This window comes from Bombina bombina, chromosome 2 (assembly GCF_027579735.1).
Source record: "Bombina bombina isolate aBomBom1 chromosome 2, aBomBom1.pri, whole genome shotgun sequence".
In the NCBI taxonomy this organism is placed as follows: Eukaryota; Metazoa; Chordata; class Amphibia; order Anura; family Bombinatoridae; genus Bombina; species Bombina bombina.
This window is the reverse complement of record NC_069500.1, coordinates 937,115,996-937,143,495: the sequence shown is the minus strand read 5'-3', so window position 1 is coordinate 937,143,495 and position 27,500 is coordinate 937,115,996. Positions and strand designations below refer to the sequence as shown.

Genomic DNA, 27,500 nt, shown 5'->3' with positions numbered 1-27,500 from the left:
CTAAACTTCCTGAGCTTCAGACTTTTGTCCAGACGTTAGTTAGAATTAGGCCAGTTGTGAAACCTACTTCTCCACTCTGGAATTTGAATCTAGTTCTCACTGTATTACAAAGTCCTCTTTTTTTAACCAATGCATTCGATTTATAGCTACCGTTAGCTTGAAAAGTACTTTTCCTATTAGCAATCTCTGCAGCAAACAGAGTTTCTGAGTTGTCAGTCTTGTCTTATGATTCTCCCTTTTTACTTATAAACAAGGATAAGGACGTACTTTGTACTAAATATGATTTTCTTCCTAAGGTAGTTTCTATGGAAAATATCAATCAAGAAATTGTTGTTCCTTCATTGTGTTCAGATCCTGCTAACTCTAAGGAACGACTATTACACAATCTTGATGTAGTCAGTGCTTTGAAATTCTATCTTCAAGCTAGTAAAGATTTCAGACCAACTTCTAGTTTGTTTGTTGCCTACTCTGGAATTTGTAAGGAGCAGCTTTCTGCAGTGTTGGCCTCTTGGCACAAACAAGTGACTCACAAGGTTTATTTGGTCACAGGAAAGTCGCCTCCTAAGCGTATTGCAGCTCTTTCTACAAGAGCAGTTGCAACATTGTGTTTTTTTTTTTAAATGATGCATCTGTGTAGTAGATTTGCAAAGCTGCAACATTGTCTTTTCTGCTTACTTTCTCTTGTAAGATGTATCGAGTCCACGGATTTATCCTTATTTGTGGGATATTCTCCTTCCCTACAGGAAGTGGCAGAGAGAGCACCCACAGCAGAGCTGTCTATATAGCTCCCCCCTTAGCTCCACCCCCCAGTCATTCTCTCTGCCTGCTTAACTGCTAGGAAGTGCAAAGAGCTATGTGGTGACTAATATGTTAGTTTTTTATTTCTCAAGCAAAAGTTTATTATTTTAAATGGTACTGGTTTGTACTATTTACTCTCTGGCAGAAAAGGGATGAAGATTTCTGCAAGGAGGATGATGATCTTAGCACTTTGTAACTAAGATCCACTGCTGTTCTCACAGGGCCTGAAGAGTATAGGAAAACTTCAGTTGGGAGAACAGTTTACAGACTAAACTGCATATGAGGTATGTTCAGTCTATATTTTTCTAGACAGACTGTGTTAATTCTAGAAAAGGCTGGCAATATCCCCATGAGGGAAGGGTAAGCTGTATTCAGACATTTTAATAGGAATTTCAGCTTGCTTGAACGGCTCATTAGTTACTGGTGACACTGTTAGGAAAAAACGTTTTGTTTATTGATGCATTTATAACGTTTTTTGAAGGGACTAAAGGGGTCATTGTGGCTTGGTTTTGAGTTTTGTAACTCACATGGTTAATTAAGAGACACTCTGGTGTTTCTCTGATAGGCCTCAAAACATCGAGTGAGGTGGGAGGGGCCTATTTTTGCGCCTCAGTTGCGCAGTTTCCTTTCCTCTGAGACATATCACTGCTTCTCCTGAGTTTTCCTGCTGTTTGAGGGCTGTTAAAGAAGTTTTTTCCCCCACAAACTGTTCTGAAGGGCAGGTAGGAGCCACAGCAGAGCTGTGGCAAGGTGCTGAAAGTCTTTTTTACTGGGTTTAACGTTTTTTCAATCCGTTTTGCCATTAAGGGGTTAATTGTTTATTTGCATAGCTGTGCAAAGTTACTAAGCCTTTATAATGCTACTGTAAAAATTTCGTTAAGTTTACTGCTTTTTTACACTGTTTTGCAGAACTGGTGCAGCTTTTTTTCTCTTAAAGGCACAGTACCGTTTTATTTCTAAGTGTTTTTTACTTTGATTACAGTGTTTTCCAAGCTTGCTTGTTACATTACTAGCCTGTTTAACATGTCTGACACCAAGGAAAATCCTTGTTTAATATCTTTGGAAGCAATTGTGGAACCCCCTCTTAGAATGTGTCCCAATTGTACTGATATGTCTATAATCTATAAAGAACATATATTAGCACTTAAAAATAGAGCAATAGATGATTCTCAGTCAGAAGTAAATGAGGGTTCGCCATCTAGCTCTCCCCAAGTGTCACAACCAGTAACGCCCGCACAAGTGACGCCAAGTACCTCTAGTGCGTCAAATTCTTTTACTTTACAAGACATGGCCACAGTTATGAATACAACCCTCACAGAGGTTTTATCTAAACTGCCTGGTTTACAAGGAAAGCGGGACAGCTCTGGGTTTAGAAAAAATGTTGATCTGTCTGACGCTTTAGTAGCCGTATCTGATATGCCCTCACAATGCTCTGAAGTAGGGGTGAGGGATTTTTTATCTGAGGGAGAAATTTCTGATGCAGGAAAGACGCTTCCTCAGACAGATTGTGATATGACGGCCTTTAAATTTAAGCTTGAACACCTCCGCTTATTGCTCAGGGAGGTATTAGCGACTCTAGATGATTGTGACCCTATAGTGGTCCCAGAGAAATTGTGTAAAATGGATAAATACTTAGAGGTTCCTGTTTACACTGATGTTTTTCCAGTTCTTAAGAGGATTGTGAATATTATTACTAAGGAGTGGGATAGACCAGGTATTCCGTTCTCTCCCCCTCCTGTTTTTAAGAAAATGTTTCCCATATCTGACACCATGCGGGACTCGTGGCAGACAGTTCCTAAGGTGGAGGGAGCTATTTCTACTCTAAGCGTACAACTATACCTATCGAAGACAGTTGTGCTTTCAAAGATCCTATGGATAAAAAATTAGAGAGTCTCCTGAAGAAAATTTTTGTTCATCAGGGTTTTTCTCTCCAACCTATTGCGTGCATTGTTCCTGTAACTACTGCAGCTGCTTTCTGGTTTGAGGCTCTAGAAGAGGCTCTTCAGATGGAGACTCCATTAGAGGAGATTATGGACAGAATCAAGGCCCTTAAGTTGGCTAATTCTTTTATTACAGATGCCGCTTTTCAACTGGCTAAATTAGCGGCAAAGAATTCAGGTTTTGCCATTTTAGCACGCAGGGCGTTATGGCTTAAGTCCTGGTCTGCTGATATATCATCTAAATCTAAACTTTTGAACATCCCTTTCAAAGGAAAGACCCTATTCGGGCCTGAACTGAAAGAGATTATTTCAGACATCACTGGAGGGAAAGGTCATGCCCTTCCTCAGGATAGATCAAATAAGATGAAGATCAAGCAAAATAATTTTCGTTCCTTTCGGAACTTCAAAAGTGGTTCCGTTTCAGCTTCCTCTGCTGCAAAGCAAGAGGGGAATTTTGCCCAATCCAAGTCAGTCTGGAGACCTAACCAGGCTTGGAACAAGGGTAAACAGGCCAAGAAGCCTACAGCTGCCTCTAAGACAGCATGAAGGGGTAGCCCCCGATCCGGGACCGGATCTAGTAGGGGGCAGACTCTCTCTCTCTTCGCTCAGGCTTGGGCAAGAGATGTTCAAGATCCCTGGGCTTTATAAATTGTGTCCCAGGGATATCTTCTGGAATTCAAAGACTCTCTTCCAAGGGGGAGATTTCAAATTTCTCGATTGTCTGTAAACCAGACAAAGAGAGAGGCATTCTTACGCTGTGTAGAAGACCTTCTTACCATGGGGGTGATCCGCCCAGTCTCAAAACAGGGGCTAGGGTTCTACTCAAACCTGTTTGTGGTTCCCAAAAAATAAGGAACTTTCAGACTAATCTTGGATCTCAAAATTCTAAACAAGTTCCTCAAAGTTCCATCATTCAAGATGGAGACCATTCGGACTATCCTGCCTCTGATCCAGGAGGGTCAATATATGACTACCATGGACTTAAAGGATGCGTATCTACACATCCCTATTCACAGAAATCATCATCAATTTCTCAGATTTGCCTTTCTAAACAGGCATTACCAGTTGGTGGCTCTTCCCTTCGGGTTGGCCACGGCTCCAAGAATTTTCACAAAAGTGCTAGGATCCCTCCTGGCGGTTCTACGACCTCGGGGCATAGCAGTGGCGCCTTATCTAGACGACATCTTAATTCAGGCGTCGACTTTTCAGCTAGCCAAGTCTCACACGGACATTGTGTTGGCTTTTCTGAGATCTCACGGGTGGAAAGTGAACATAAAAAAGAGTTCTCTCTTCCCTCTTACAAGAGTTTCCTTTCTAGGAACTCTGATAGATTCGGTAGAAATGAAAATATTTCTGACGGAGGTCAGAAAATCAAAACTTTTAACCACTTGCCAAACTCTTCATTCCATTCCTCGGCCATCAGTGGATTCATGGTAGCGGCAATGGACATAGTTCCTTTTGCCCGCCTACACCTCAGACCACTGCAACTATGCTTGCTCAAACAGTGGAATGGGGATTATGCAGATTTATCTCCTCAACTGCATCTGGACCAGGAGACCAGAGATTCTCTTCTCTGGTGGTTGTCTCAGGACCACCTGTCTCAGGGAATGTACTTCCACAGGCCAGAGTGGCTCATTGTAACGACAGATACCAGCCTGCTAGGCTGGGGTGCAGTCTGGAACTCCCTGAAAGCACAGGGTTTATGGTCTCGGGAGGAATCTCTTCTTCCGATAAACATTCTAGAACTGAGAGCGATATTCAAGGCGCTTCAGGCGTGGCCTCAGCTTGCTGCAGCCAAATTCATCAGGTTTCAGTCGGACAACATCACGACTGTAGCTTATATCAATCATCAAGGAGGAACAAGGAGTTCTCTAGCGATGATGGAGGTAACCAAAATAATCCGATGGGCAGAGGATCACTCTTGCCATCTCTCAGCAATCCACATCCCAGGAGTAGAGAACTGGGAGGCGGATTTTCTAAGTCGTCAGACTTTTCATCCGGGGGAGTGGGAAATCCATCCGAAGGTATTTGCTCAGCTGATTCAGCTATGGGGCACACCAGAATTGGATCTGATGGCGTCTCGTCAGAATGCCAAACTTCCTTGTTACGGGTCCAGGTCCCGGGATCCCAAGGTGGTTCTGATAGATGCTCTAGCAGTGCCTTGGTCCTTCAATCTGGCCTACGTATTTCCACCGCTTCCTCTCCTTCCACGTCTGGTTGCCAGAATCAAGCAGGAGAGAGCGTCAGTGATTCTGATAGCACCTGCGTGGCCACGCAGGACTTGGTATGCAGACCTAGTGGGCATGTCCTCGGTTCCACCGTGGACCCTGCCAATGAGGCGGGACATTCAAATACAGGGTCCGTTCTCGCATTCAAATCTAGTTTCTCTGCGTCTGACTGCTTGGAGATTGAACGCTTAATTCTATCTAAGCATGGGTTCTCTGAGTCGGTCATTGATACCCTGATTCAGGCTAGAAAGCCTGTCACCAGGAAGATCTATCATAAGATTTGGAGCAAATATCTTTATTGGTGTGAATCCAAAGGTTACTCGTGGAGTAAGATTATGATTCCTAGAATATTATCTTTTCTCCAAGAGTGTTTGGAGAAGGGATTATCAGCTAGTTCTCTTAAAGGGCAAATATCTGCTTTGTCTATTCTACTACACAAACGTCTGGCTGATGTCCCAGACGTTCAAACTTTTAGTCAGGCTTTGGTCAGAATTAAGCCTGTATTTAGGTCCGTTGCTCCGCTTTGGAGCCTAAACTTAGTTCTTAAAGTTCTTCAAGGGGTTCCTTTTGAACCTATGCATTCCATAGATATTAAGCTTCTATCTTGGAAAGTTTTGTTTTTAGTTGCTATCTCTTCGGCTCAAAGAGTTTCTGAGCTATCTGCTTTACAGTGTGATTCACCTTATCTTATTTTTTTGCGTACCAAACCTGGGTTTCTTCCTAAGGTTGTCTCTAATAAGAATATCAATCAGGAAATTGTTGTTCCTTCACTGTGTCCTAATCCTTCATCAAAGAAGGAACGTCTGTTGCACAATCTTGATGTGGTTCGTGCTTTAAAGTTCTACTTACAAGCAACCAAAGATTTTCGTCAAACATCTTCATCATTTGTTGTTTATTCGGGAAAGCGGAGAGGCCAAAAGGCTACGGCTACCTCTCTTCCCTTTTGGCTGAAAAGCATCATCCGTTTGGCCTATGAGACTGCTGGACAGCAGCCTCCTGAAAGAATTTCTGCTCATTCTACTAGAGCTGTGGCTTCCACATGGGCTTTTAAAAATGAGGCTTCTGTTGAACAGATTTGTAAGGCGGCGACTTGGTCTTCGCTTCATACTTTTTCCAAATTTTACAAATTCGATACTTTTGCTTCTTCGGAGGCTATTTTTGGGAGAAAGGTTCTACAAGCAGTGGTGCCTTCCATTTAAGGTCCCTGTCTTGTCCCTCCCTTCATCCGTGTCCTAAAGCTTTGGTATTGGTATCCCACAAGTAAGGATGAATCCGTGGACTCGATACATCTTACAAGAGAAAACTTAATTTATGTTTACCTGATAAATGTATTTCTCTTGTGATGTATCGAGTCCACGGCCCGCCCTGTTTATTTAAGACAGGCATATATATATCTTTATTTTTAAACTTTCAGTCACCACTGCACCCTATTGTTTCTCCTTTTTCTTCCTAGCCTTCGGTCGAATGGCTGGGGGATGGAGCTAAGGGGGGAGCTATATAGACAGCTCTGCTGTGGGTGCTCTCTCTGCCACTTCCTGTAGGGAAGGAGAATATCCCACAAGTAAGGATGAATCCATGGACTCGATACATCACAAGATAAATAAATTTATCAGCTAAGCATAAATTATGTTTTTTCAACATTTTATCACTTTGATGTTTTTGCTTCTTTGCAAGCAGCTTTTGGCAGGAAAGTCCTTCAGGCCGCAATGTCGGCTAATTAGGAACTGCCAGAAAAATGTCCCATCCTTTCCGTGGGATCTATCGGATCCATTGGACTCTTATTTCTGTATAGTTACCACATAAGGCTTTGATGTTGATTTTTTGCACTGTTGCCTTTTTAATGGTCATAATAAAAGTTACTTTTTATCTACAAAGCCGGTCCTCCTGTGTTTGGGACTTTTTTTTATTTATTTCCGTAACAAAGACTTGGGTATTAATCCCACACATTATGGAGGACTGTAGACCATCATCATTCCGAAAGAAAATAATTTATTAGGTAAGCATACATTTTCTCTTGGTATATATATATATATATATATTCATATATATATATATATATATGAGTGTGTGTGTTTATGTACATATGTATATATGTGTGTGTGTGTATGTATGTATGTGTGTATATGTCTGTATATGTGTGTATGTGTTTATATGTGTATGTATGGTGTGTGTGTGTGTGTGTGTGTATATATATATATATATATATATATATATATATATATATATATATATATATATATATATATATTAGGGTTGCACCGATACCAAGTACTTGCATGAGTACTTGTACTCGTGCAAATGCACCGATACTTAAACCGATACCTCCACTTACTACCCATATGCTATCTTGTGGTGTTTTTTTCAAACTGCATGTTCCCATTTCATTTAAAGCTGGAGTGGAGACTAAACTAAAAATAGTTTACTACTGTTCTGCCAATACAAATTGCTCTTATTTGTATTATTGTAGGAGAGATTACTTTACATTGTTTAGACAAACCCCTGAAGTACTGGGCAGTTAATAAACTGAGATTTCCAGCTCTGGCTAAAATGGCCCAAAAATATATTTCTGCCCCATGCAGTAGCTTACCAGTCAAATGTAATCTAGCCCATAGTGTTGTTCGCCATGATTAAACAGTATTCTGTTCTATTTTTTACTGCATGGCACTTTTGGTTGGTTGCAATTTTATATTTGTTATTTATTGTTGTTGTTAATATATTTTATTGTAATATTTTTATTTCTAAACATGTTCTGTGAACTTTGTGACAAATAAAACCTGTTTTATTATTTCATAATGTCTTTTGAGCTACAGTCCTTCATAATTATAAAGAAGGAATCTTAAATAATTAGTCTGTATTGTGCTTGGTAAACTGTCACATGACATAAAAAAAGTATCGGTAATTGGTATCGGCGAGTATTTGAAAACAAGTATCGGTACTTGTACTCGGTCTTAAAAAAATGGTATCGGTGCAACACTAATATATATATATACATACATACACAAATCCCTTTGGTTTAAAGCACTCCACCCTGTTCAGGTGTGTTCCAGACAATGTTATTTGTGTGTATATAAAGCCAGGGAACCATTATATGCAGTCTTGATTTGAGGTATAGTATTGCAATGTTGGAATCCTACTTTGGCATATTAGAATTGTATTATTCAGCCCAGTGAGGCTAATGTTATAGTGTTAGGACCAGTCTATTGTGGGACACCTTGTAAGTGGTGACTGGCTGAGCAGAATATGGCCATATTGTGTGTCTAAGATACCATCTTTTAAAAAAAAAAAAAAAAATATTAATAAAGCAATTTTTTGCATCATTAAGAAACAAGTTTAAAATATGTGAAATAATATGTGATCTTATGTATTTGGAGGTGCTCCAATGCTTGCTACTGTTATATACATATACATATACACACACACAAATTATAAATATATATACATGTATACACACACACAAACATATATATATATATATATATATATATATATATATCTCATTTGTTTCTGTTTTTTAATGTGCCCCCTGATTAAACACTGGCCCTACCTTGGCCCCCCCAGTAAAATTTGTCTAGAACCGCCACTGTGTGCGCATATCTCTTCATGATGATTAATCTGATCGGAGGTCTCATCCCAGCATATTACTAACGTGTCTAATCTGAGGTCTCATTTTTTTTATCTGGGTAGCATAAAGAGGGTCGGAGGGGCATGGACATTCCCTGGGGTCTCACTTTTTCATGCAAGATGCATGTGAGTTAGTGAGTAAATGGATTTGTGTTTCAGTATCATTATTTACTTATAAAGAAACATACGTTATTTACTGTTTGCAGATTTGGGTACATTATAAGGAAAAGGAGAGTCATATACTTAGATGTGACATATCTAATCTATAAAACACTCAATAGTCAAGACTTCTGATGAAAAAAAAATACTTTAATAATAGGTACTGTATATACAACATATTCACATCAATTCAGAATAATTCAGGAAATGTACTTGGCATTCTCTGCAGAATTTGTAATTTTATTGTTTTTACAATAATATTGCAGTAGAGGGGAAATACAGTGTTTTGGGACCAGCAATGGGGAATCCTTATTTGGTACAGAATGATGAGTCCCTAAGTTGACTGATCTGTCTCTAAGAATGGTACCTTGAGTTTTGCATGCACATAATGATTTTTTTTACCCTGCACAAAAAAGAAAATGGCAACCATTGTGTGTATATGAAATTAAATAATTTAATAATTTACAAAACATAAGCCTTTCTATGAAAGAAAAACCTCTATTATCAGAACCATCACTGTACATAAGTTTCTTTCAATAGATGAAGCATTTTAGGTGTTGATGGAGAAAATGCATCCAACCATTTTTCCCCTGTGAAAGTGTTTTTATTGGGGATTTTTTTTAAATACTTTTAATATGCTACTATCTGTTTTTCAAGTTCTCTCATTTTATGTGAATTTTGGTCTATTAGTGATTTTCAGGGAGTTGACAAAGATATCACAGATTTGTGATAAAACCGCTGTAAATAAGTTTGCTCTGTTATTTTAAATTTAGTTTGTAAATTCTTAATAAAGTTTTTATTTTTGTATTCAATCACTCCTATTTATTTTATAGGGACAATATACGATTTATACAATTTCTTCTAGTATCAAATTTGTTTTGTTCCCTTGTTAGTCTTTGTTGAAGAGATACCTCTAGATAGGTAGCATGCATATCTGGAGCACTACATGACAGGAAATAGTGTTCTTGCTAATGTATAATATTGTTGCAAAACTGCTGCATATAGTACTGCAGACACGTGCACACTCCTGATCTTGCCTTCCTGCTTTTGAAGAAAGGATAAAAAAAAAAACAAAGAAAAAATGATAATAGAAGTATACTGGAAAGTTGTTTAATATTGTATGTTCTATCTAAATCATGAAATAAACTTTTAGTTTTTTTGCCCCTTTTATTGAAGAGGGTGCATGATATTTCATTTTTTAGCTAATATACAAGTTGTTCCCAATCTTGCATTTGTTTTTGTCTGATATCAATATCTGAACATTAGCCGGCATTGTCTGTGTGTTTTTCCAGTGATCGCAATCCCAAAATGATTACGTCGTTAATACCATCAAGCTCAAAATTGTTATTTCCAAAGCATGAAATCCTGAAATACCTTGTTAATCTCCCAATTTAGAAGTCCAAAACCCATATGGCCAGGATTAAATACAAACAAAATGGAAATTTTGTGGGTTTATCAATTACATCACAGGTTGTAGTGATGCTAATAGGTGATGTGGGCAATTAACCTGTTGTGTTCCAAAACCATAGAAGTATGTGTGCATGTCTCTTTAGGCATTTGAACAGGGGCAATATCAGTATAGTACGAACGTGTTTGTTACGTTATTCATTTCTCTAAATTTTATTAATATAAAAGTTATTATTATTATTTTTTAGCTTTCAAGTGCCATAAAACATTTTTAGTTATGTGCATATTATAAAAGTGTTGCCATGCGACTCTGCCCCCTACTCTGCACGAGTGCATTCTGCAGCAACTATGGCCTGGATAACACCTTACATATATGTCAATACCCAGGGGGGAGCTTGCTGCAAACAAAACTAGGCCTGAATTTAAGGGGTTAAATGGACATTAAACCCCCCAAAAATATTTCATGATTCAGATAGAGAATATAATTTTAAACAACTTTCCAATTAACTTCTATTATCTAATTTGCTTCATTATCTTGGAATCATTTGCTGAAAAAGCATATTTAGATCAGGAGCTTGGAGCTAGCTGCTGATTGGTAGCTGAACGTGTATGCCCATTTTCATTGGTTTACAAATGTGCTCAGCTATCCCCCAGGAGTGCATTGCTGCTGCTTCAATAAAAGAAACCAAGTGAATGAAGCAAAATGGATAACAGAAGTAAATTAGAAAGTTTTATTAAAATGTTTATCCGAATCATGAAAGAAAAATTGTGGGTTTCATGCCCCTTTAATGGGGGTTAAAACAGAAACTATTTTGCAGGTAATCTTTGGCTGCATTATATATTTAGAAACGTATGTTAGTTCATACTGTTTTATGTCCCTTTAATTGAATAAGCAGGTAGTATTTGTATTTGTTTGGTGATATTTCTTCCTAAGGTCATGCAATTTGGTGGGTGGGGTAATTTCAGTGTGTTTTACCCATGTGCTTAACCATTCTAAAACCTTTTTTGGGGTATTCATTAATAATTTGAAAAGTGTTGTCCTGTGTTTATAAAGTCTGTGGAATTTGATAAGTAAAAAATGTCCCCATAAATATGTTGTTTGTATTGGATTGTGATCACTGGTCAGCCAAACAGGACTAGCTCATGTTTACTATAGGGACATTTTTCTCCAAATCAAAAAGGTAAAAAGTGCTCATGATAAACAATAATAGTGACTGATTATGGTTCTGTCAGCATTGAAAATGGCTCATCTGCAGCAGTTGCTGAGGGTCAAACAATAAACTGTGATCAGCTCCATAGTTTGCATGCTGATGGGTATGACTGGCACAAGCTTTTCTATTCCTCCTGTTTAATGTTTTGAGAATTGCTGTTAAAGGGACCCAACATATTTCTTTCATGATTCAGATAGAACATGGTATTTCTTTCATGTAATTGGCAAGAGTCCATGAGCTAGTGACGTATGGGATATGCATTCCTACCAGGAGGGGCAAAGTTTCCCAAACCTCAAAATGCCTATAAATACACCCCTCACCAGACCCACAATTCAGTTTCACAAAATTTGCCTCCTATGTAGGTGGTGAAGTAAGTTTGTGCTAGATTTCTACGTTGATATGTGCTTCTCAGCATGCTGAAGCCCGGTTCCTCTCAGAGTGCAGTGAATGACAGAGGGATGTGAAGGTAGTATTACCTATTGAATGCAATGGTCATCCTAACGGGGATCTATTTCATAGGTTCTCTGTTATCGGTCGTAGAGACTTCCAACTTTACTTCTGTTACAGTATCTCATTTGCTTCATTTTCCTTGTATTCTTTGTTGAAAATAATACCTAGGTAGTCTGAGGAGCACCAATGCATTACTGGGATCTAGCTGCTGATTGGTATATATATACTTGTTGTAACTGGTTCACCAGATGTGTTCAGCTAGCTCCTATTAGTGTATTGCTGCTCTTTTAACAAAGGATACCAAGAGAACTAAGCAAAATCTAATAATATAAGTAAATTAGAAAGGTGTATAAAATTGTGTGCTTAATCTGAATCCTGAAATATTTTTTGGGGAGTTTCATGTACCTTTAATGAATGTACTTGCAGTAGTTTCTGGTTTCCCCTATATTGCTACTGGTAGACAGGACCGTCTTTAACACAGGGCAAAAGGGGCAGCTGATGTGACATGGGGAACACACACATTCAGTCCTAATACTGTCACAGTCAAAAGTACTCTGCTTTTATATATATATATATATATATATATATATATATATATATATATATATATATATAAACTGCCAAACCGTGCCGGTGTCATGTGACATGCCAAGCTATTGCCATGTGCTGTTTTACATGTGCACTGTGCAGCACTGAATGCAAAGCCCTAACTCGGCATCCAGCCATTCCCACTGCATCAGAAAAGGTCCTACTGGGGTTACCAGGTAACTGCTCTGGTTGTGGGGATTGTTTCTGGGTAGGGCTGACTTTAGGCGCATGCAGCAGAAAGCTGGAGCGGCAGGCACGTGAGGATTATAGCATCTGTGCAGCTGCATACACTGCTCTCTTCAGTCTTGAGGCTGTGTGACTGATCTCACACTGTATCCATGCAGCCTTGGACAGACAGCATCCAGTCTGCTGGTCCCCTTAGCCCTGCTCTTTCTGCTGTGGCCCTAAGATCAACTAACTGAAGTTTGTTAGGGGAACAGTGCTTTGTAGAAAGGTGTCAGTGGGAAGAATAAGTTTGTGCACACACGCCCCTCCCCATGCAGCATTGTCTAGTGCAGGGGGAGAGGGAACTTGTTCCTAGCAAAGAAGGGACATGTGCTGCTGTGGCTGATGTATAGTGTCATGCTGATACTTCACACATTAATGTAAGATTTATTTTTATAGTTTTTATTTTCTCTCTGTCTCAGATTTTACAGCTTCCCATAGTAGTTCTGCTGTTCTAGTTAGTAAACTTTATATTTGTCTGCACCTCCATGCTTCTTCCTCAGTCTTTACCTTGCTTTGCTCCTGTTGGCTGCCCTAAATCTCTTTAACCAGCTAACCTCACACCGGAATCACATTCAAAAGAATATTAAATGAATCCACAGTGGAGGAATTTATATATGTATTTACTTATTAGTACTGCTTAGGTCCAGTTTCACATATTGCAATTTATTTTTTATTTTTTTAAATGATTAGCCCAGCAGTGGATGATCCAGTGCTGGGCTAATAATTAAAAAATAAATTGATTTAGTTGTTTTTTGGGATGTTGGGGTGGAGAGCGAAATTGCATGGGGTAGGAGGGGGCCCAAGAAAATTTTTGCCCAGGGTCCAGTCAATATTAAAGACGGCCCTGCTGGTAGAGTCTGGAGATCCAGTGGCTCCTCAATTCTATGTTTGTGAGATACAAGTGCTATGTTTGTAAGATAAAAGGGCTGAACACATGTAGTCTTGAGGGAGAGTTAAAGGGACAGTCTAGTCCAAATTAAACTTCCATGATTCAGATAGGGCATGTAATTTTAAACCAGTTTCTATTTTACTTTTATCATCAAATTTGCTTTATTCGTTTGGTATTCTTTGTTGAAAGCTAAACCTAGGTAATCTCAAATGCTAATTTCTAAGCCTTTGAAGGCCGCCATCTGAATGTATTTGACAGTTTTTCACAGCTAGATGGCATTAGTTCATGTGTTTCATATAGATTACACTGTGCTTGTGCACGTGAAGTTAAGAGTCAGCACTAATTGCCTGAAATGCAAGTCTGTCAAAAGATCTGAGATAAGGAGGCAGTCAGCAGAAGCTTAGATACAAGGTAATTACAGAGGTAAAAAGTATATTTCTATAACAGTGTTGGTTATGCAAAACTGGGGAATGGTAAATTAAAGGATTATCTATCTTTTTAAACAATAACATTTTTGGAGTTTATTATCCCTTTAAGTATGTTAATTTTAAGAGGCAGGGCTGTAAAGTTGCTGCAGAGGTTCTCTATTGAGAAAGACAAAATGTCATTACATTGTGATATTTTGATAATATTGCTTCATCCTAAGTATCCCAAATATTTCATGATACTCAAATCTTTTCTCTTTTTTGTCTGTTTCAAAATGTAAAACTGAAAAAGGGATGTTCCTATGCTGCATAAACATCTTTTTCCCTCTAGTAATTGTCGATATCAGCCAGTGAGCTCCTGAGGTAAGAGGTATATTATCATACACTTAGTTAGCCTCAGTTTAAGCAGCTTTTACTTTTATTATCATGTTCACCTGCTGTTCTTTCATATAATGACAGACACATTTTGAGTATTATATCCTTTTAAGAGTCATATGTATTGGACTCTATTGTAAAATCATAGAAACTATTTCTATTTTACTTCCTTTACTGAAATGTATACCAAGCACTATGATTTTGATGACTAGACTCAAATATAATACTATAGTGATTGTACGCTGTGCACTATTATTTGAATGCATCTATGCAGTTCTGAACAAGTCCAACTGTACACAATGTTGTTTTCTATGATTTCTGGGTGTGTTTTTTTTGTCAGAAAATTGCAGCAAAAAAACAAATGTCCATTGCTCAAGTTTTATAGAAATTGTCCCTGGAGTGTTTTCCACATTTGCTTTGAATTGCCACATAATCAGAAATAATAACATTAGCTGGAAGGCTATGACGCCTGTAGATCATTCATACGGTTTCTTGACACTACGGCATCTCTGCATCTCGGTCATCATTAGGGCATCTGTCAACTAATCGAAAGGCTTCTAGAAACTCATTAATGTCAATATTCCCATCCTTGTTAAAATCAATGCTTCGTGCCATGTTACTGATTTCCTCATCGCTGACTTCTATGTTTAAGTGGGAGCTGAGCAACTTCCAAGTATGATGGAACTCTTCAAATGAAATAAACCCTGTAATATGAAATGTTTAAATACAAAGAAAGTGTTAGTGTGTTTTATGTGAATAAAGCTTCTAAGTATTTTCTTTGATTATTTTGTCCTTTCTTCATTGACAACATGTTCTGCTACTGTGAATTATGGTTAGGGTTATGCTTTATATATAAAGACTACTTATTTTGGAAACACAAAATATATAAGATGAAAAAAAAAAAAAACATAGCTTTTGATATAAATGGTTGTTTAGATAAGTGGAGAAAAATATGAAGGGACTGTCTGGGAACTTCTCTGATTAATGAGGGCAGGTGCATTACTGCTCAGGCATTTTTAGGGTTCAGGCATTCTAAAATGCAAAGGACTTGGGTGGTGTAGCTAATGTTGTATAATAAGTGAAATGGATGAGCCAGACAAAAGAGTTAAGTCCATGCACTGCAGCTCTACGTTCCAGTCTGCAAGTGGAATCCTCAGACTGAAAGTGCGAGAATGTTCTACAAAGGGGGGGGGGGGCACCACACGCATCAGTGGATCAATCTGCCCTCTAAAATGACGGAACCAAAAACTGGAGCATTCTCTGAAATGTTAGTATGAATAAAAACAGCTTTTATTAATGAAAACAAAAATACAAACAAGGAAAAGCATAATGGTGGTAAAGGTCTGATGTGTAGTCAGAAACAAGCAAGGCCAATTAAGAGTGGGTTACAATAGTCCAAGTAACAGAAGAGAATGGGTTAATGTTTTGGAAGCAGAATGGTGCAGATTTGAAAAATGTTACAAAAGTGCTGGAAGATTTTATTGAGCAATTGGATAAGGGATTTGAAGGCAAATACACTATGACACAACAAACAGAAGTGGGCGATTGCAATGATATCAACAGTGAAAATGTGTGAAGTTGTGCTAGAAGGAATAACCAGTACTAGGGGCCGAATTATCATTGTGCGAGCGGACATGATCTGATATTGCGGATCATGGGGCCTATCTATCAAGTTCCGAATGGAGCTTGATGCCTTGTGTTTCTGGCGAGCCTGCAGTCACAAAGACTCAGAGCAGGCGGACAGACATCGCCGGAATTCAACCCGATCAAGTACGATCGGGTTGATTGACACCCCCTGCTGGCGGCCCATTGGCCGCGAGTCTGCAGGGGGCGGCGTTGCACCAGCAGCTCTTGTGAGCTACTGGTGCAATGCTGAATACGGAGAGCATATTGCTCTCCGTATTCAGTGAGGTCTGGCGGACCTGATCGGATCAGGTCCGCCAGACTTTGTTAAATAGAGGCCCATGTTCGCTGCACATCGATAAATGCCGACAGCATACGCTCTCTGCATTTATCATTGCACCAGCAGTTCTTGTGAACTGCTGGTGCAACGCTGCCCCCTGCAGATTCGCGGCCAATCGGCCACTAGCAGGGGATGTCAATCAACCCGATCGTATTCGATCGGGTTGATTTCTGGCGATGTCTGTCCACAGCCTCAGAGCAGGCGGACAGGTTTTTAGACCAACAGTAACATTTGTTTCTAGAAAATCTGCAATATATTCAAGACATTAACGAAATGTAAAGGGCTTTTGGGTCTGACTTCACAGGTTACAGTCAGGGGTGCCATGTTTGGGGAAGAGGAGCATTATTGTCACTATCCTGTTTGACTATCCAGGGGTCAGCAACCTTCGGCTCCCAGATGTTTTGTAACTACATTTCCCATGATGCTCAGATAGCCTAAAGAGTGTCTCAGCATCGTGGGAAATGTAGTTCCAAAACATCTGGGAGCCGGAGGTTGCTGACCCCTGGACTATACTCTTGTAGAGTCTCACAGGTGATTTCTAGATGGTCAATGACCAGTATATAATTTATATTAACCTCTTAAGGACATATGACGGAATTTTTTCGTCATAAAACAATTGAGCAAACTGAAAGCTGTGTCCTTAAAGGGTTAAAGTGTCTCTTTCTTAGGACTTTCTTAGGATGTTTCTCTGCATCATAGAATGTTAATCACCATGATAAAATCCAGAACCTCATAATATGCAATTTATTAAAGAAAACACAGTATGCATGTACATGTTCTTATTATCTAATGAAAGCAGTTGCAATACTTTACACCTGGCTGATGCGTTTTCATTGTTAATTAAATAAATTCATAAGAAGAAGAAAAGAAAAAAAAAAATCACTGCACTTACCTGAGCTATCACTATCTATTATTCTAAAAATTGTCTCCAGGTCTGATCGGTTTCTGTAAAGAGCTTCCAGCAAACTTGCATGTAAATGCTGCAAAAGATAGATAGATGTAATTTGATTGACATTTATAAATCCAAGTCCAGCACCAATCTGTCTATGTACATAATTATAGTACATTAATATTTTCTAATATGAAAAGTCCTATTAATCATTTAATCATGGGCGGTGTAAAACCCGGAACGGAACAGGCCGGGAACAGGCCTTTTATGAAGGAAATTGATTCAAAATATAATGGGATGTGTTAGAGACTCTTGAGAACTATTTTAGGAAAAAGAATCTTTGTGATATAATAATTAATTAACCCTTTAACTACCAAAATAGTGTCTGGAACCAAACATAACAGCCCGGAACAGCACCTTCCCAGAAAACCAGATACACCAAATTCACAAGACACCCATGACTAAATATAATACGTGTAATCAGCCACAAACCATCCACAGAAACCCCGTTCCAATGCCTGATATACGCTTTTTCAAGAAAAGTGTCGGAACGGCACCTTGCCATTAACATATACAGACCAAATTCACCAGCCACACATAACTAGATGTGATAAGTGTAATCAACCACAAACCATCCACAGAAACCACGTTCCAATACCCGTTCCAGCCTGTAAAACGCTTTTTCATGAAAAGTGACGCAACGGCACCTTCCCAGCAAACAAGATACACTAAAATTCACCAGTCACACATGAATAAATGTAATAAGTGTAATCAGCCACAAACCATCCACAGAAACCACATTATGATATCTGTTCCGGCCTTTAATACGCTTTTTTATAAAAAGTGACAGAACGGCACCTTCACAGCAACATATACAGACCAAATTCACTAGCCACACATAACTAGATGTGATAAGTGTAATCAACCACAAACCATCCACAGAAACCACGTTCCAATACCCGTTCCGGCCTGTAACACACTTTTTCATGAAAAGTGATGGAACGGCACCTTCCCAGCAACATATGCAGACCAAATTTGGTCTGTATATGTTGTTGATTAGGTGCCGTTCCGTCACTTTTCATGAAAAAGCATATTACCGGCCAGAATAGATATTGAAATGTGGTTTCTGTGGATGGTTTGTGGTTGATTACACTTATCACATCTAGTTATGTGTGGCTGGTGAATTTGGTCTGTATATGTTGCTGGGAAGGTGCTGTTCCATCACTTTTCATGAAAAAGTGTATTACAGGCCGTAACAGGTATTGGAACGTGGTTTCTGTGGATGGTTTGTAGTTGATTACACTTATCACATCTAGTTATGTGTGACTGGTGAATTTGATGTATCTGGTTTGCTGGGAAAGTGCCGTTCTGTCACTTTTCATGAAAAATCGTTTTACAGTCCGGAACGGTTATTGGATCGTGGTTTCTGTAGATGATTTGTGGTTGATCACATCTAGTTATGGGTGGCTGGTGAATTTGGTCTGTATATGTTGCTGGGAAGGTGCTGTTCAAACACTTTACATGAAAAAGTGTATTACAGGCCGGAACAGGTATTGGAACATGGTTTCTGTGGATGGTTTGTGGTTGATTACACTTATCACATCTAGTTATGTGTGGCTGGTGAATTTGGTCTGTATATGTTGCTGGGAAGGTGCTGTTCCATCAATTTTCATGAAAAGCGTATTACAGGCTGGAACAGATATCATAATGTGGTTTCTGTGGATGGTTTGTGGCTCATTACACTTTATACATTTAGTCATGTGTGACTGGTGAATGTGATGTATCTGGTTTGTTGATAAGGTGCGTTCCGTCAATTTTCATGAAAAAGCATTTTACAGGTCGGAACGGGTATTGGAACGTAGTTTCTGTGGATGGTTTGTGGTTGATTACACTTATTTCATCTAGTCATGTGTGACTGGTGAATGTAATGTATCTGTTGCTGGGAAGGTGCCGTTCCGTTACTTCTCATGAAAAAGCGTATTACAGGCCGGAACAAGTATTGAAACATGGTTTCTGTGGATGGTTTGTGGTTGATTACACTTATCACATCTAGTTATATGTGGCTGGTGAATTTGGTCTGTATATGTTGTTGATAAGGTGCCGTCCCGTCACTTTTCATGAAAAAGCGTATTAAAGGCCAGAACAGATATCATAATGTGGTTTCTGTGGATGGTTTGTGGTTGATTACATTTATCACATCTAGTTATGTTTTGTTGTTGAATTTAGTCTTTACATGTTGCTGGGAAGGTGCCGTTCCATCACTTTTCATGAAAAAGTGTGTTACAGGCCGTAACGAGTTTTGGAACATGATTTCTGTGGATGGTTTGTGGTTGATTAATCTTATCACATATAGTTAAGTGGGGCTGGTAATTTTGGTCTGTATATGTTGCTCGGAAGGTGCCGTTCCATCACTTTTTATAAAATAGTGTGTTACAGGCCGTAACGGGTTTTGGAATGTGGTTTCTGTGGATGGTTTGTGGTTGATTACACTTATCACATCTAGTTATGTGTGGCTGGTGAATTTGGTCTGTATATGTTGCTGTGAAGGTGCCGTTCCATCACTTTTTATAAAAAAGCGTATTAAAGGCCGGAACAGATATCATAATGTGGTTTCTGTGGATGGTTTGTGGCTGATTACACTTATCACATATAGTTATATATGACTGGTGAATTTGGTGTATCTAGTTTGCTGGGAAGGTGCCGTTCCGTCACTTTTCATGAAAAAGCGTTTTACAGGCCGGGACGGGTATTGGAACTTGGTTTCTGTGGATGGTTTGTGGTTGATTACACTTATCACATCTAGTTATGTGCGGCTGGTGAATTTGGTCTGTATATGTTGCTGTGAAGGTGCCGTTCCGTCACTTTTTATAAAAAAGCGTATTGAAAGTAGGAACAGATATAATGTGGTTTCTGTGGATGGTTTGTGGCTAATTACACTTATTACATTTATTAAGGTGTATCTGGTTTGCTGGGAAGGTGCTGTTCCGTCACTTTTCATGAAAAAGCATTTTACAGGCCGGAACGGGTATTGAAACGTGGTTTCTGTGGGTGGTTTGTGGTTGATTATACTTATCACATCTAGTTATGTGTGGCTGGTGAATTTGGTCTGTATATGTTGCTGTGAAGGTGCCGTCCCGTCACTTTTTATAGAAAAGTGTATTAAAAGCCGGAACAGATATCATAATGTGGTTTCTGTGGATGGTTTGTGGCTGATTACACTTGTTACATTTATTCATGTGTGACTGGTGAATTTGGTGTATCTGGTTTGCTGGGAAGGTGCTGTTCCGTCACTTTTCATGAAAAATCGTTTTACAGGCCGGAATAGGTATTGGAACGTGGTTTCTGTGGATCATTTGTGGTTGATTACACTTATCACATCTAGTTATGTGTGGCTGGTGAATTTGGACTGTATATGTTGCTGGGAAGGTGCCGTTCCATCACTTTTAATGTAAAATTGTTTTACAGACCGGAACGGGTATTGAAACATGGTTTCTGTGGATGGTTTGTCGTTGATTGTGGATGGTTAATTTGGTCTGTATATGTTGTTGAGAAGGTGCCGTTCCATCACTTTTCATGAAAAAGCGTTTTAAAGGCCAAAATAGGTATTGGAACGTGGTTTCTGTGGATGGTTTGTGGTTGATTACACTTATTTTATCTAGTTATGTGTGTCTGGTGAATTTGGTCTGTATATGTTGTTGGGAAGGTGCCGTTCCATCACTTTTAATGAAAAAGTGTATTACTGGCTGGAACAGATATCATAAAGAGGTTTCTGTGGATGCTTTGTGGCTGATTACACTCATTACATTTAGCAATGCGTGACTGGTAAATTTGATGTATCTGGTTTGCTGGGAAGGTACTGTTCCGTCACTTTTCATGAAAAAGAGTTTTACAGGCCGGAACGGGTATTGGAACGTGGTTTCTGTGGATGGTTTGTGGCTGATTACACTTATTACATTTAGTCATGAGTGACTTGTGAATTTGGTGTATCTGGTTTTCTGGGAAGGTGCTGTTCCGGGCTGTTATGTTTGGTTCCAGGCACTATTTTGGTAGTTAAAGGGTTAATTAATTATTATATCACAAAGATTCTTTTTCCTAAAATTGTTCTCAAGAGTCTCTAACACATCCCATTATATTTTAAATCAATTTCCTTCATTAAAGGCCTGTTCCGGCATGTTCCGTTCTGGCTTTTACACCGTTCCTTTAATCATTACAAGACCTGATGGTGTTTAATATGGCTCTAGTCTAGAGTGACGTGCAGTAATAGGAGGCAAGGGATTCAGTGCCTCCCCTGTCCAATCAGAAAAATAAGTTTTTATTTATGATTTTAAAAAAATAAAAAAATAGTTGTGTTTTTTGTTTAATGTTTTTGACCACGCCCCTCCACAACCCCCCTCCCCCCCACCACAGCGCTACAGATGCAATCCCATCCATTTTCCCATCACCGCCTATCCATGTTGCGCAATTAAGAGGCAGTGAGCCATTCCGCTGCCCTCCATTAATTGCGCAACATGGATCTGATATACTGTTCTTAGCTCACTACGAGCTAGCGCCACCCAGTGGTGTCTCACCGGGCCCATACAACTCTCAAATAGAGGCGGTTCTCAAAACCGCCTCTATGAGATGAGCTGATCACACAGCCAATCAGCATCAGCGCTGCTGGAGAGGTGTGGCATCATTGGCTGCTGGCGGGAACTTAGAAGAGGGAAGTGAAGTCTCACAGCGCGAGCCAGGTGTGACTGTGTTGTTGTGTGAGGGAGCTGCCAAGGAGAGGAGAAGAAGAGGGACTTGAAGAAGAAGAAAAGCCGCTGCTAACTGATTGCTGTGTGGCTGGGAGAACCGAACACTACTACAGACCTGCTGGTTTAACGGTAAGTAATAATAGCTTTTTTTTTATTGTTTTGGGCATCGAGTTCTATTCCCTCCCCCTCGCTATGCACTCACATACCCTGCCAGCCAGCAGAGAACATACTCTACACAGTGCCCACTGGCTGCAATATACTTTATTTCAGGATCATCTCTCCTCCTGCACACTCCGGTGTTGTTAAGCAAGTCTTTACTGCAGCACTATGACTATGTGATGATCGCAAAGTGAAGTTAATTTTTTCCTGATCTAAGGGACTGAAGATTCAGAATAATTAGCAATCATTAGCATTTCCCAATGGGAAACGCTAATTATTCTGAATCCTCAGTGCCTTAGATCAGGACAAAATTAACTTCACTTTGCGATCATCACATAGTCATAGTGCTGCAGTAAAAACTTGCTTAACAACACCGGAGTGTGCAGGAGAAGAGATGATCCTGAAATAAAGTATATTGCAGCCGGTGGGCACTCACACTGTGTTGTGTGTGGATATTGTGAGGTCAGTAGGGGCCTCCTGCACTTCCATCTGCAGAAAATGTTCCCTTATCATTTGCCTTCTGTTTTAAGGCATTTCTACCATGCTGGCTATACGTAGCAGTCTTTTATTTGATAATCTCACACCTGGCAATTAAAGTGTGCACTTTGATTCTGTGCAAATGCAGAAATAAACACTTTTGGGACTCTGTGCTGCACAGAATCCATGTGCACACTTTAATTGCCAGATACCTTTGGTGCCTGTATCTGTAAAAAAAGAGCTTTTATCATCTCAGGGAGAATTGGTGTCCCTGACTTCCCCTGCCGAACGCTGTATGCTGCTGACAGCCACACCAGAGATTTAGCACATAGCTCAGTGCTCACTAAACTGATAACCGTGTTTAATTTACTACTTCCCCCACTATACTGGTCAGATCTCCCCATCCTGTTGAGTAACTTGAGTTCAAAGAGTTACATTCTGTGAGGAAAGGCCACTGGGAGTAAGCAGCTTAATTGACTGACTGCTACATATGTGATTAATGTTCAGAGCAGTCCATCCACACTGCATGTTCCCAGTGAGTACCGTTCTGCTGCATAGGTGTTAAATGATTTGTACTCATTTATTCAGGTTAGCCCTCTTGTCAGCTTGAACATACTTCAGTTGGCAAGGAAATGTAAAGATGGGGTCCTGTCAGTGTTATTTATAAAGTTTATGCATTCCAGAGCAGAGGCAGGGTTAAATAAACTGCATACCTAAATGTTAGTGCAAGTTGACAGCATGTGTTTTTATTGTGCTCTAGATTTCTTTGATGCATGACATTTAATATATAGCAAAATGTACATGTATGTATGTGTTTGTATGTATACATGTTTTGTGTGTGCCTGTCTATATGTGTATGCCTTTGTGTCTATGTGTGAATGTTACTTTCTATATGTATGTGTCTGTATATATTCATATGTGTCTGTTTGTGTATGTGCCTTAATGTATGTGTAGTGTGTGTGTGTATTTCCATGTATATATATATGTGTGTGTGTTGTCTATGTGTGCATACCTGCACTGTTCCCTCTAAGGTGCGCGGCTGCGTGGCCGCGCACCTTCCCTTCTGGTGTAGCGCAGGCAGAATATCAGGCCGCGCAGCACCTGCTGTGAGCAGAAGCAGAGAGAGGAAAATGCCTGTAGAACTAATTTGCCAAGTGCCGCCTGCACTGCGCATTGGACCCAGCAATCTGTCACTCATCTAGCCTGATTCTGTGTTCCTGTATGCCAGCACCAAGCTAATGTACTCAGCTTAAAAGTACATTAGCTCGGTGCTGGCAGCAGCGCTGTATACAGGAACACAGAATCAGGCTAGATGAGTGACAGATTGCTGGGTCCAATGCGCAGTGCAGGCGGCACTTGGCAAATTAGTTCTACATTTTTGGGATCTCAGTCAGGACCGTCTCTAACGTTACGTGGGGCAAAAGGGGCATGTGCCCCGGGACCAGTGATTGTGGGGGCAGGCCCGGACTGGCCATAGGGCATTTGCCTGGTGGGCCACCGGTTAACATAGTCCCGCCGCCCAGCCCACCATTACCGCACAAGGTGACATTCTGTCAGTATCATGTCTGTGGGGTCTGGGTCAAGTCAGCTGAAGCATATAGCAGTGCGCTGTGCCGGTGAGCGGCTCTCCTATTTGTACAATACACACTGTCTGACAGTCATGACATGGGGAGGGCCGGAGGGGGCTCAGGGCCAGTCCGGTATTTTTCAGTCTTGTCCAGTGACATAATGCCCATGAGTCCATGACCATGTAGATTTCAACACTACACCGGCATCCAACACTCCACTGACTGGCTAACAGTTTGCTCCTGGCTGAGCTGCAATTGGAATCTATCTGAGCAGCGTAGCATTCCTCTCCTAAGCTGCCTGTGAAATGTCACGTGATGCTTCAGTAAGCATTGATGACGTCAGCTAGTGCAGCGCGGGTGATGTGTAGAAGATCTGCAGCTGCAAAAGTTAGACACGCAGCCTGGTTGTCAGTGAGGGGCAGGGACTTGATTTAAAACTTACAGAATTCAGCCTGCAAGACTTTGGGAGCCAGCCAGAGAGACACTATACAAAGCATCACCTACACAATACTCGGTATATATTTATATATATTATAGCTAAAGTCTGTCTAAAATGTCTACATGTGTGTGCCCCTTAGTGTGCTAACTACCCCCTCTATGTGCCTCTTAGTGTGCTTACTGCCCCCTCTATGTGCCCCTTAGAGTGCTAACTTCACTCTCTATGTGCCTCATAGTGTGCGAACTACCCCCTCTATGTGCCCCTTAGTGTGCTAACTGCCCCATCTATGTGCCCCTTAGTGTGCTAACTACCCCATCTATGTGCCCCTTAGTGTGCTAACTACCCCATCTATGTGCCCCTTAGTGTGCTAACTACCCCATCTATGTGCCCCTTAGTGTGCTAACTACCCCATCTATGTGCCCCATAGTGTGCTAACTTCACCCTCTATATGCACCTTAGTGTGCTAACTACCCCCTCTATGTGCCCCTTAGTGTGCTAACTTCACCCTCTATGTGCCCCATAGTGTGCTAACTACCGCCTCTATGTGCCCCCTCTATGTGCCCCTTAGTGTGCTAACTGCCCCATCTATGTGCCCCATAGTGTGCTAACTACCGCCTCTATGTGCCCCCTCTATGTGCCCCTTAGTGTGCTAACTACCCCCTCTATGTGCCCCTTAGTGTGCCTACTGCCCCCTCTGTGCCCCTTAGTGTGCTAACTGCCCCCTCTATGTGCCCCTTAGTGTGCTAACTGCCCCATCTATTTGCCCCTTAGTGTGCTAACTGCCCCATCTATGTGCCCCTTAGTGTGCTAATTACCCCATCTATGTGCTCCTTAGTGTGCTAACCTCCCCCTCTATGTGCCCCATAGTGTGCTAACTTCACCCTCTATGTGCACCTTAGTGTACTAACTACCCCCTCTATGTGCCCCTTAGTGTGCTAACTTCACCCTCTATGTGCACCTTAGTGTGCTAACTTCACCCTCTATGTGCCCCATAGTGTGCTAACTACCCCCTCTATGTGCCCCTTTGTGTGCCCCCTCTATGTGCCCCTTATTGTGCTAACTGCCCCCTCTATGTGCCCCTTAGTGTGCTAACTACCACCTCTATTTGCCCCTTAGTGTGCTAACTGCCCCATCTATGTGCTCCTTAGTGTGCTAACCTCCCTCTCTATGTGCACCTTAGTGTGCTAACTACCCCATCTATGTGCTCCTTAGTGTGCTAACCTCCCTCTCTATGTGCACCTTAGTGTGCTAACCTCCCTCTCTATGTGCTCCTTAGTGTGCTAACTACCCCCTCTATGTCCCACATAGTGTGCTAACTTCACCCTCTATGTGCCCCATAGTTTGCTAACTTCACCCTCTATGTGCACCTTAGTGTGCTAACTACCCCCTCTATGTGCACCTTAGTGTGCTAACTACCCCCTCTATGTGCCCCTTAGTGTGCTAACCTCCCCCTCTATGTGCTCCTTAGTGTGCTAACCTCCCCCTCTATGTGCTCCTTAGTGTGCTAACCTCTCTCTCTCTATGTGCTCCTTAGTGTGCTAACCTCTCTCTCTCTATGTGCTCCTTAGTGTGCTAACCTCCCTCTCTATGTGCGCCTTAGTGTGCTAACCTCCCTTTCTATGTGCCCCTTAGTGTGCTAACCTCCCCCTCTATGTGCTCCTTAGTGTGCTAACCTCCCCCTCTATGTGCTCCTTTGTGTGCTAACCTCTCTCTCTCTATGTGCTCCTTAGTGTGCTAACCTCCCTCTCTATGTGCTCCTTAGTGTGCTAACCTCCCTCTCTATGTGCGCCTTAGTGTGCTAACCTCCCTTTCTATGTGCTCCTTAGTGTGCTAACCTCCCTCTCTATGTGCGCCTTAGTGTGCTAACCTCCCTTTCTATGTGCTCCTTAGTGTGCTAACCTCCCTCTCTATGTGCGCCTTAGTGTGCTAACCTCCCTTTCTATGTGCTCCTTAGTGTGCTAACCTCCCTCTCTATGTGCGCCTTAGTGTGCTAACCTCCCTCTCTATGTGCACCTTAGTGTGCTAACCTCCCTTTCTATGTGCTCCTTAGTGTGCTAACCTCCCTCTCTATGTGCGCCTTAGTGTGCTAACCTCCCTCTCTATGTGCACCTTAGTGTGCTAACCTCCCTTTCTATGTGCTCCTTAGTGTGCTAACCTCCCCCTCTGTTTTCCAGTGTGCACTGCTAAATACACCCTCTATGTGCCCCTTAGTGTGCTAACAGCCTCTATGTGCCTTATTCCAAGATGGCTATTTGTGAAAGTTATATGTGCTTTCAAGATAGCTGTTTGTAGCAAAAATGCTTGTAGTAAAAGTTATTACTGGTCTTTACCACATATGGTTTGAGGGCCTGTGCAACAATATTCAAACCCCTCACCTTCTCAGAGAGTCAGCAGAGACATAACACACACCACCGCCAGGTCTCTGCGTATACCACTGAAAAACAGTATTAACTTTTACTCTAAGTATTTTTGATAATGGAAGTATATTGCAAAAAATGCTTCTATTTAAAATTAAAATGCGCCCATGCATATTTCAATTTTGAACTTTCTATCCCTTTAAATCTATATAGTTGTTTGTGCCTTTTTCCAAGATAGCAAACTGTATCGTATATCTAGATAGCTGCCTGTGCTTCTTTTCAAGATGGTTACCTATGCCTTACAAATAGATTATTGCAAATAAAAAATGGGAGGGGGGCGCGGAGTGGGCTGCTTTGCCTTAAAATGCCCGGGCCTATTTTTGCTCCCAGTCCGGCCCTGGTGGGGGGCCCAGCCAGGCCAGGGCTGGCTGCTGTAATTTTGTATTTGGGTGTGTGTGTTTTGTTTTTTTTTATGCAGAGAGACAGTGCATTGAGCCGAGCGGCGCCGTGTGACGTCACTGTCTGAGGTGAGAGAGTCTCACTTTTGAATTGAGCCAGGCGGCCAGCCAGCCAAAGTAAGTTACTTACAA

At 40.8% G+C, this 27,500-nt stretch overlaps 2 protein-coding genes across 3 annotated transcripts in view; one reads left to right on the top strand and one right to left on the bottom strand.

Moving 5' to 3' along the window:
* The window catches only part of NUP54 (nucleoporin 54), a 153,614-nt gene that overhangs the window by 100,210 nt on the left and 25,904 nt on the right, over positions 1-27,500 (top strand). The window lies entirely within an intron of this gene.
* Positions 14,341-27,500, bottom strand: part of PPEF2 (protein phosphatase with EF-hand domain 2) — a 141,085-nt gene continuing 127,925 nt past the window's right edge. The window contains exons 18-19 of the mRNA XM_053700166.1: positions 17,175-17,262; positions 14,341-15,023 (exon numbers count right to left, since the gene is read on the bottom strand). Of these exons, the coding sequence (XP_053556141.1) occupies positions 14,818-15,023; positions 17,175-17,262 (294 nt within the window). The 3' untranslated portion in view covers positions 14,341-14,817. The remainder of the gene's footprint in view (positions 15,024-17,174; positions 17,263-27,500) is intronic.